The 11,650-nt window shown below is 31.6% G+C and overlaps 1 protein-coding gene across 1 annotated transcript; it reads left to right on the forward strand.

Moving 5' to 3' along the window:
* The first annotated feature begins 1,256 nt into the window (after positions 1 to 1,256).
* Positions 1,257 to 4,594, forward strand: LOC133286714 ((+)-neomenthol dehydrogenase-like). Its single transcript, XM_061484171.1, has 5 exons — positions 1,257 to 1,276; positions 1,426 to 1,672; positions 1,844 to 1,912; positions 2,787 to 2,957; positions 4,217 to 4,594. The coding sequence occupies exons 1-5, from the start codon at positions 1,257 to 1,259 to the stop codon at positions 4,592 to 4,594; spliced, it is 885 nt and encodes a 294-aa protein (XP_061340155.1).
* Positions 4,595 to 11,650: the final 7,056 nt, after the last annotated feature.

Raw genomic sequence — 11,650 nt, forward strand, 5'->3', positions numbered from 1 at the left:
CTTCTCTCTCCCTTTCTTCTCCTTCTCCTTCTTCTGTTTGCTGTCGACGGGCTGGGTGGGAAATGGGGGTTCTCTTTTGGCTTTTAGTCACTTAACATTGGTTAAGTGGCTTTAAGCGGGTATTGGTTCATCTATCTATTCAACTCCAAAAATTACCAAACTTTACCCAAAAGTCTGGAATATTATTCTAGGAATATTACTATTTTTATTTTTATATTTTGGGCACTTTCGCCAGTACCCATTTATACCCCTTAATTTCCACTGAGTACACTTTTTAACTCCAAAGTGACTCAAATTCATTTAATTAAGCCCTATACTTAATTTTACTCACTAATACATACTTAATTACTTAATTAAAATTAATCAATTAAATGCTTATGTTTGGGGTATTATACTTGACAACACTGAATCCGTCATTACTAGGTGCAAATTGGCAACAACGTTGCTATTCATTTATTATGTTACTTCTGTAGACTCCTTCAATTACAACTAAGCAATTGTTATTCCTCATGATTGCCTTCATCTTCAGCTTTTAGAGAGAGAAATTATTATCATTGAACTTCTCAATCTCAAATTTTGTCGTCATGGTGTTGACAATACTCTAATTATTAATTGTAGCAGGTTACACTATTTCACAGTAAATAATAACCGTGAATAGCACAACATCATGAATAGTAACTAGTAACCAACTAGACTCTGATACCTCTGTTAAGTAATAGAGTATCATGCAGCTAAAATAGAGTTGAAAGAAACTGGAATTTCAAGATAGTATTAACCAAATCAGTAGGACAGGTAAGTGTAAATCAGTGAGAGTCTTCCTGTGCTACGTAGCGGTAACTAATTAAATAACCACTCACTTTTGTAGACGTAATTAACTTATTTTTACAACCTCTATAAAAATATAAGAGAGACCAATATCACTTTTCTAAGTAGGATGCTAAAGAAAAACTCTTAAAATTTGTTTTGGGATGCTTAAACCATGTTGAAGGCTGTTTATTTATAGGTGCTGCAATCGTCCAGCACCATCCAATTTCCATAGCCACTTTCAGAAATCTGAATAATATACCATGTAGGAAAACATGCTCAAAAGTGGCTTTAAAAACGTCACTGTGTACGTCAACATATAAATTTTTTATGTTATTTTTTTAACATGTAATCCGAAAAAGTCAGCAGACTCACTCTGCATGGAGTATAAAAGCTAGATATCTATTTCATTTCCTCCTCAAACAAATGTCCTAAATTCTCTCTGATAAACTATGGCTGAAGCAGCAAAAAGGTTATGGTTTCTTCAACTCTCATGATGTGCATGTCCTTCTCTTTCCATGACAGCTTTTGATCAAGTGCAAAATCTGAAGTGTTAAACACACTGTATTTGACTTTGAAATGCTTCTTTTCTATAACTGTCTTGAAATGCTTGCTTTCTAGGTATGCTGTTGTCACAGGAGCAAACAAAGGGATAGGATTTGAGATATGTAAGCAGTTGGCTTCAAATGGGATCACTGTGGTGCTAACAGCAAGAGATGACAAAAGGGGTCTTGAAGCTGTTGATAAACTGAAACAACTTGGTCTTTCTGACCAAGTGGTTTTTCATCAGCTTGATGTGACTGACTTAAATAGCATTGCTTCCCTTGCAAATTTCATCAAAACCCAGTTAGGAAAACTTGATATCTTGGTATTGTGTTCCATTTCTACACTTAATTTCTAGTTATATAGTCAGACAAAGTTCACTTGCACTAAGTCAGTTTTTGTTTTAGTCTACTGTGCTCTGATTATTCATTATTCTTCTCCTTCCCAAATATATCTATTTGGAATAATTGGCGAGAAATTTTCGGAATTTGTGTAGGTGAATAATGCAGCAATAATGGCAGCAAATTATGACAGTGATGCTTTTAAAGCTTCAATTACTGCTGGGGTATGTTTTTTCTAGACCATTTGGATTTATTTTCTTCATCTTCTCACTCCCAATTCAAAGGCAGTGATTTGAGTTAATTTTTATTGGAGGCAAGAATATAATTGATCCAGTTTGGGAAGTGAGAACAAAATTTCTTTATTGTGCTCTCTGCAGCTTCAGTTTGAATAGGCTCAACACCATATATTACTTGGTTTAAAAAGGAGAAAAATTTTGGCACAGGTATAGACTGTATTGGTGAATCCAAGTGTTAATTAGTGAAGTCTCATATTGATTAAGAATGGACTGAATGAGCACCACATAAGTGGAAGGACTCATGCACCTAATGCATTAAGATTTTGGATTGATCGTGATCTCTCCCCGCCGTGAGCTCTGTCTATTGACCTAACAAGTGATATCATAGCCTTATGATGCTATATCCTAGATCTTTTTGTCTCTATTGATATGTAGAATCTGAAATTAGTTTCCTAATCCTATGCTTCCCAGTTTTGTGACACTGGCATTGATCTTCTCTCCTTCACTAAAAGGGGGTAAAAGAAAATACAGAGTCATTCAAGCATTGTCCCTTTTTTTTTTTGTGGAGCCTTAGAAGACTTCCCAATTGAACAGAGAAACTGTTTATGAATCTAGAACCCAACCTAATTGTTTTATCCATATTATTTTTATATATTTTTTGGAAAAATTGTCCTTGAAAACTCTCAGTTTATAATGGATAAACATTTGAGTATTTTAGATGTTCTTTCTTTAGATAGGAGTTAATTTTTGGTGTTGTGAAGGACATGTTTTTAAAGAGCATTGGTTTTGGTTGTATTGGAAGAAACTTGCACATATATATACTAAGTAAACAGAGGGTTAAGTTTCTTCTTATTGACTGCAGGAAATAGTTGATTGGAGTAGATACATGACTCCAACTGATGAATCTGTAGCAGCAGGATTTAGAGCAAACTACTATGGTGCCAAAGACATTTGTGAAGCACTTATTCCCCTTCTAAAGTTTTCAGACTCACCAAGGATTGTTAATGTTTCTTCCGGACTCGGGAATTTGGAGGTTTGTGATCCTAGAATAAACTTCTGTTTCTTTGTCTAGAATGTCAATCAGGAAGCCAGTTTGTGTTGAATTTGGAGCACTGTGTTTGATACTATAAAGACCAAAGGACAAACCCCAAGGCATCCTGACTTGTTGAGTGTAGGGATAAGGGTCGATTGTGCACAATTTTATCTTTGCATTTTTTTGCAAACTCAAGGAGCAACCTAACCACCTATGTTGCACCGACACTGATACGGGACACGGAATACGATACGACGACACGTTAATTCTAAAAAATGTTTTAAATTTCGACACGTTAGGACACATTTTGATACTATATAATATTTTTAATTTATGTAGTGTATATTATATTTAGTATTCAATAATTTAACAAAAAAATAAAGCTAAACTTATAATACCCACTAATTTTGCAAAGAGACATAATATATTCCAAATGTTTATATTAAACTCAATAAAATCGTAATTGTAATCTAACAAATCTAATAGTTGGAACTCAAAATGCAATGCAACGTAACCTTTGAACTTTTTTTGAATCTTTGCAACGAATATTGGAGTGTCAGGAAGTGTCGGAGTGTCGGTGAGTGTCGGACACGACACGTCAGGATTTTTGAAGTGTCGGTGCTTCATAGCTAACCACTACTACAACAACACTCAGCCTCAATTTATTTGTTACTATAAAGGAAAAACATTTCTCCGACAACGTGAGATAAGTTTATTTCCGGTCACTCCAAAACGACGTCATTTTGTTTATTTATTTTCTTATACTAATTGATTCACCTTTGAGTAGTTATGATTATCTTTTTCTCTCTCTTCATTTATCACCATTGATCAATCTTTGTATGGCTACAATTTTAAGAAAGCAATGGCAATTTGGTCAGATATTGTTAGCAGCCTTACCTGGCATTTGCAAGAGACTTATGACATGGACTGAATCAATGTGTTTAATACTATAAACAATTTATGAAAAAAAATATTTATATAGTATGTAGCCTTACGTTACATTTGTAAGATATTAATTACATGAAGGACACGTGCCAATAACACCAACCTTTATGCCAATGCTCCCCTTCATACTAAAACAATTTATATGAAAAAAAAAATGTTCTCTGTCTTCTTTTTCCCCCTATAAATTGGTCAGCTGGTGAACAAGTGAAGTAAGTCATTTCAACTAACATAAAATTTGTATGGTTTCTTTAATCACTGTAATAAATTAGTTATTAGGAGATTGGGCCTAACGTTTGTTATTCATGTTGATGCAGTTCATATCAAATGGATGGGCTATAGGAGTCCTAAGTGATGTTGAAAGCCTTACAGAGGAAAAAGTGGATGAGGTTTTGAATCAGTTCCTTGAAGATTTTAGAGAGAGTTTAGTAGAAACCAAAGGCTGGCCTGCTTTTGCACCTGGATATTCAGTCTCAAAAGCTGCTTTGAATGCCTACACAAGGATTCTTGCCAAGAAATACCCAACTTTTTACATCAATGCTGTTTCCCCTGGTTTTGTGAAAACAGATTTAAACTACAATAATGGCATTTTGACTGTTGAGGAAGGTGCTGAAAGTGCTGTAAGGTTGGCTTTGCTACCTAATGGTGGTCCTTCTGGCCTCTTTTTCTCTCAAAATGAAGTGGCACCATTTTGATCAAAAGTCATTAGTATTAGCAACGTAATAAGAGCACTAGAGAACATTCCCACATATCTGCAGACTTAAAAGTGTGTTTGTTGTAATTAGATTTGTAAACTTTATTATGATTGAAAACTTTTATTTGTATGGTGCTGAATCAATGTTATTTGAGTAGTATTAATAAAAAATTGGGCATGAGTTATCTCAATTGTAAATAAATTTATACTGTCTGCTTTCACCTGTTTATTATTAAAAATTAATATAACATAAAATTATGATGTTATTGATGTCGATATGCAAACGGGTTTTGTTCACTGGCAAAGCAAAATAATTGTGGCCCTTATTGGAATTTAGGTGGGGAATTGTTGTAGGGAAATAGGGTGTACTGACTTCTTTGCATTTGTTTCTGTTATTTTTTGTTTTTGAGTAAATATAAGATGCTTCTAGGTGTGGATGTGGTGGCCAGTAGCATGACTATATAGCATGAGACTTTTAGTAGCAATAGCTGACTCCGTAATTGGTATGCAAATTGTGTAACTAAAAATGCATTTGGATTACATAAAATTGGAATAGCAAAGATTTATGTTTATTTGTTGAAGACATAATTGTTCAATAACAATAGGTGCACGGGTTATGATTCTCCACATTTAATACTTTCATCATTTTTATGATTATGATTCTTCACATTTAATTCTTTCAAGTATATATATGGCAAGTATTTGATTGCTGCACGTACAACAGCGGTAGAAAAGTAAACCACTATATATATATATATATATAATATATATATATATATATATATATATATATAAGGTTCGTTTTTTTGCAGCTACTGCTGAAAAGTTATCTGCAGTAAGCCTAATACGACGTCGTTTTGGGTAGAAATCATGGTGTTTTTATAATTTTAATTTATTTCAGAGTTATTATAGTTTTTATAATTATAATTTTCTAATCTTTCAATCCCAAAACGACGTCGTTTTGGAAGTAAATGCAGATAAGTTATTTGCATTGAGCCTAAAACGACGTCGTTTTGGGGCGGCAATCAAAGTATTTTTGTAATTTTAATTTATTTCAAGGTTATAATAGTCTTTATAATTTAAATTTTTAGTATTTCAATACCAAAACGACGTCGTTTTGAGAGTTAATGCAGATAACTTATATGTAGTAACTGCAAAAATATTTTTCATATATATATATATAGGTAAGATATTCATACTACCAAATTTTTCTATAACATCTGAGAGTTGCGAATGCAAGTCAATTTGTACTGCAAGCAATAGAAAATATCAATGCTTTGAATCTAATATATATTAACATGCTTCATACTTTCAGACATACTTCATAAATGCATATTAATGTTCACCTTTGGGGATCTACCAACATGCAACATTCAACAATAATGATGCTATAAAGATTTTCCATAATTTGACAATGATGCATACCCCAACTAGAAATATTTTCCATCTTTGGATGTCTAAATAAAACCAGAAGTGTACCAACAATATCAACGTTCATGTTCATTATTATAAAATAAATAATCATCCTTTGGATTGATCCCTAATTGTCATGCAATAACGAACTTCAATACACCCACAACATAAACAGTAATAATTTTTTTATTTTTTTATTTTTATACTATTCATAGCATCACATTCATGGGTAATTGAAAATACATCTATAATGATTGGAGTTAAGAACAATTCTTAAGAATTTGGCCACTTTGGTGACTAGGTAATCCTCTTATACCTTAACTCCAAACCATACACATTTCATAGACAATCATAAGATTTTACATTTAATCATATTATAAACATCGTAAATAATTTCAATGTTAACAAAAGGTATACAGCCATTCGATCCATGTTCCAAAATGCAATAACAGTGGCACACATACATATAATCAAAAGCAATGTTATATATGTAATGGAAATCATATATGTCTCGATTTTTGTAAACAAGTTCAACAATAATGTAATATAACCATGATTCTTGGTTTAGAATTCAATCATGTACTGTTGGTTTATCTTTAATCATCATGCATATTAGAAATATATTATTATATTCCAAATAAAGAACTCATCACTTTCGTTTCAAATGAATACATGTTGTTCATGAATATACCAAAATCGAAAATTAATCTGTGGTTTCGGATGACAACTCGATGGTTTATTAATCCAAACAAGACTAATTTCACAAACCATACAAGGAAAAACATGAATTCCCAAACACATGCCCTGATACCACATGTAAACCTATGGGTTTATTCAATGATTATATTCTTTAATATAAACAAGAATACATAAGGATCTTGAGAAAACATGTTTTCACATTTAGTAAACAATGATGAGGACACGAACCTTTGTCCATGGTGATGACAACAAATCTTCAATTAGGAATACTTTCTGTAGAATGGCTTTTGACAGCAAACTTTAGACTGAGAACTCTTGATGCGAAATGGTTTTTCTCAATCTCTTCACCCTCCTATTATAGGTTCCTCTTCTATTCTTGATGGCAAAAACTCATAACCTCTTAATGGGCAGAGATGAAGGGTTTTACCATAATCTTTATATAACTGCTTCCATCAAGCAAATTACTATATGGTCCCTTAACAACCTCCCACTAATCAGGTCATTGATAAACAGAATTATCTTTTAGCCTTTCTTATATTCAAATCATATGAGCCACTTCTAACAGATATATCTAACACTAGACGCCAAAACGAGTTATTTAACGTTTGATCTGAAATTTTTTTTTTTTCTTATTGTTTATCTTAGTTACCAAATTACTTGAATAGCACTAAAAAAAAAAAAAAAACTTACTTGAATATATGAAAACGGAAAATTTCTACTTTCTGGCGATAAAGAGTACTTATATATTAGTCAAAATTAATTATTCTAAACAATATCTAGAAGCCATATAATATAACCAGCTCTCTTATGTTTCTCTGATCCTTACAGGAATTATGTGGAACAACAATCATGGGTAAAACCCTCCAATTCCGTTATAGCTCAACTTCACAAAGAATATTTGGCATTCCAGCTCTTGTTTGGGAGTTTGGAGGGGAGGGGAAGGAAGGGGATCCAAGGGGGAAGGAAGGGAAGGAAATTGAAGGGTATTCTCTTCCCTTGTTTGGGAGTTAAAAAAATGGTAAAGGAGGAAAATTGAGGGTTAATGAGATATTTTTACCATTTTATCCTTTTTTAAAATTAATATAATTATTATTTTACAAATTAAATTAAATTAAAAATTTCTAACAAAATTATTTATGTACTTTTCACACCACCAAAAAGATCATATTTTCGATGAAATTCCTACGTTGTAAACGATGAAAATTTCATCACAAAATTATTTTTTTTCGTCAGAATACTTTACGTTGAAAAGCGACAAAATTTTTCAACCGATGAAAATTTTTACCAAAATAAATTTTCTATCGAAAATTTTGACGAAATTTAGTTTCCATCAAAAGTTTTGACGAAAATAATTTCCTCCATCAAATATTTTAAACGAAAAAAGAAGTCTGTCAAAAATTTTGACAGAACGTTTTTCGTTCAAAATTTCGATGAAAATAAGTTCTGACGAAAATTTCGACAGAAATTGTTTTGTTAGAAATTTTGAGGGAAATGTTTCATTTGAAACTTACGACGAAATTTGGATTCTGTATAGAATTTGACAGAATATTTTTTTCGTCAAAATTTTTTGTCGAAATATTTTCCGTCAAAAATTTTATGGAAATATTTTCTGTCGAAATTTTTTGATAGAAATGACTTCCGTTGAAAATTTTGATGGAAATGTTTTTTATCAAAAAACTAGACAAAAAAATTTTTCATTTAAAATTTTCGATGGAAAGGTGTTTCGTTAAAAATTTTGACAGAAATTTTTTTTGCCACAAAATTTAAGAGATTTGATGAAATTTTGTTTCGTCAACAATTTTTGATAGAAATATGTTTCGTTGAAAAATTTAATGGAAATATTTTTCGTCAAAAATTTCGATAAATATTTTTTTTGTGAAATATTTTGGTAGAATTTAGATTCTGTAAAGAATTTTGACAAAAAAAATTTTCCGTCATATTTTTTTACAGAAATATTTTAGTCACAAATTTTGATGGAAATATTTTCCGCAAAAAATTTTGATGTAATTGTTTTACGTCGAAACTTTTCGATGGAAATGTGTTTCGTCAAATTTTTGACGGAATTTAGATTCTATCAATAATTTTGACTGAATTTTTTTTCATTCAAATTTTATGTTAGTGATTATGACAAAATGTGGTTCCGTCTCTAATTTTGTCTTTAGTTTTGACGGAAATTTTTTGACGTATATGATTTTCATCAAAAATTTCATCACTATTTTTGACGAAATATTTTTCGTCAATAAATTCTGTTGGTATTTGAGACTTTTATAATAATATCGCATTTAAAAATGATTCACAATTATGTAGTTTTAACATTTTAATGGCTTACTTAAACCCTCATTTCCTTTTCCTTCCCCTCCTAAAACCAACTCCCAAACAAAGCCTTAATGATCCAAGGATACAAAGTATCGCCCTCTTGTACGGAATCAGTTGCAATTAACTAAATTTTGTTAACAAGTTTATTTTTATGAGTGCTATATTTCTTTCCTTTTATTTTTGGTAGATTGCGTAAGCTTGTCTTTTAAATTTTGTTACTCTATTACAAGGAAGGAGCTTCTTAATATACACAAGTCACAATTTTTTTTTGTTAACAATAATATATATATATATATATATATATATATATATATATATATATACACTTTTCTATGGCCACTTTAGATAAAGTTGTCTATATAACTAGCCCTTTTTAACTAAGTCTGACTAATAAGACATAAAAATTACATTTTCTCTCTCCGTCATGTTAGCTGACAATGTCTGAAGAGAGAGAAAAAAGAACATCTTTATTGTTATAAATATGTCTTACTTGTCAGACTTAGTTAAAAAAGGGTAGCTGTAGATAATGTTATCTAAAGTGGCTATAGATATATATACAGATCAGGATCATTTGACACTGGTGTAAGACTAATAAGTCTTACTAGTCTTACACCACATCTCATCCGTTGATTTTCGTGCATTCAACGGTTATAATTTAGGAAATCATATGAATTAATTAATATTAATTAATTATTAATTACATTACAAATTCCAACCGATGATTTCGTCCATCAACGGCTTAGATGTGGTGTAAGACTTATTAGTCTTATACAGGGGCTTTTTGACCCTTATAACCATTTATTAATAATTAATTACCAAATTGACCTTCGTTACAATCTATTTCAAAAATTTAACCCCCTCAAAAAACATAACATCAATCTGTCCATGTTTGACCGTTGACCACCAAGCCTATCCGGGTACACCCCTCCCTACTCGAGTATTTTTTGAAATTTTTTGCCTACCTGGGTAGGTAGTGGTGTACCCGGGTATTGTTCTTCGCACTTGGGAAATTGCTTGAATTATTTACCCGGGTAGGGAGGAATGTACCCGGGTAAATCTCCACATCTTCATCTTCGTCTACGAGTTGGGGTACTAACAATTGTTTATGAATTTTTGCCAAGGGATACTACAGAGTTCAGTACATTTGGATGAATCTTAGTAATTCTTCAACTACAAACAACAAATAAGTACCAAAAGCTATGGCAGAATACAATAATAGGCATTCCCTGTAGCACTAGCAAAATGCAAACCCAGAACAAGTTCTCTTCTTTAACAAATTTTGGAATCCATTAAAGACAAAAGCAGAGAAGCAAAACAGCAACATAAAAAATAAAAAAATGGAAACGAACCGGTTCTAGAAAGAAATTATCAAGCCAATAATTAATACAAATTAGAAAAATTTACAGGAGCAGCAATAGTGGGTGGGAAAACCGAGATCTAGGTCTGAAAATAGAAAAAAAAGATAGAAGAATCTCAACCACTTGAGGAACCATTAAAGACCTCGTACTACCTTACAAGATCTTTACCAGAAAAAATAAATAAATTTTTAAATTAAAACTTTTAAGTAAATAACAATTCAGTCAAAATCAAAGGTGACTCCAAAACAGGAACAACACCAAAATTAGTATTTTTAAGAACAACAGTTGAGAGAGAGAGAAAGAAGGAGAAGCAGAAAAGACCAACCTGATTTATGTGAGACAAAAGCAAACCCACTTAAGAGAGAGATTGAAGAAGACGAAGATGAAGATGTGGAGATTTACCCGGGTACACTCCTCCCTACCCGGGTAAACAATTCAAGCAATTTCCCAAGTGCGAAAAACAATACCCGGGTACACCACTACCTGCCCAGGTAGGCAAAAAATTTCAAAAAATACCCGGGTAGGGAGGGGTGTACCCGGATGGGCTTGGTGGTCAACGGTCAAACAGGGACAGATTGGTGTTATGTTTTTTGAGGGGGTTAAATTTTTGAAATAGATTGTAACGAAGGTCAATTTGGTAATTAATTATTAATAAAGGGTTATAAGGGTCAAAAAGCCCTTATACAGGTGTAAAAAGAACCTCCCATATATTTATATAAATATATGGGAAAAATATTTCTCAAGCAGCTTGAGATAAATTTATCTACAGCTACCCCAAAACTACGTCGTTTTGTTTATTTATTTTCTTATATTAATCGATTCACCTTTGAATGGTTATGATTCCCTTTTTCTCTCTCTTCCTTTATTACCATTGATCCATCTTTGTACGGTTATGATTTACTAGCCGGAGATAAGATTATCTCAAGCAGCTTGAGAAACGATAAGCCCTAAATATATATATATATATATATATATATATATATATATATATACATATATATATATATATATATACATATATATATATATATATATATATTACAACAGAAAAATATTTCTGTAGGTAATGCGGATAAGTTATCTGTATTTACTTTCAAAATGATATCGTTTTGGGATTGAAAGATTAGAAAATTATAATTATAAAGACTATAATAATCCTGAAATAAATTAAAATTACAAAAATACCATGATTTATGTCCCTAAACGACTTCGTATTGAATTTACTGCAGATAACTTATATGCAGTAACTGCAGAAAAGCGAACCCATATTA

The sequence above is a fragment of the Gastrolobium bilobum genome, unplaced genomic scaffold, assembly GCF_033153095.1.
Source record: "Gastrolobium bilobum isolate Gb01-03AN ecotype WA unplaced genomic scaffold, APGP_CSIRO_Gbil_v1 utg16848, whole genome shotgun sequence".
Lineage (NCBI taxonomy): Eukaryota > Viridiplantae > Streptophyta > Magnoliopsida > Fabales > Fabaceae > Gastrolobium > Gastrolobium bilobum.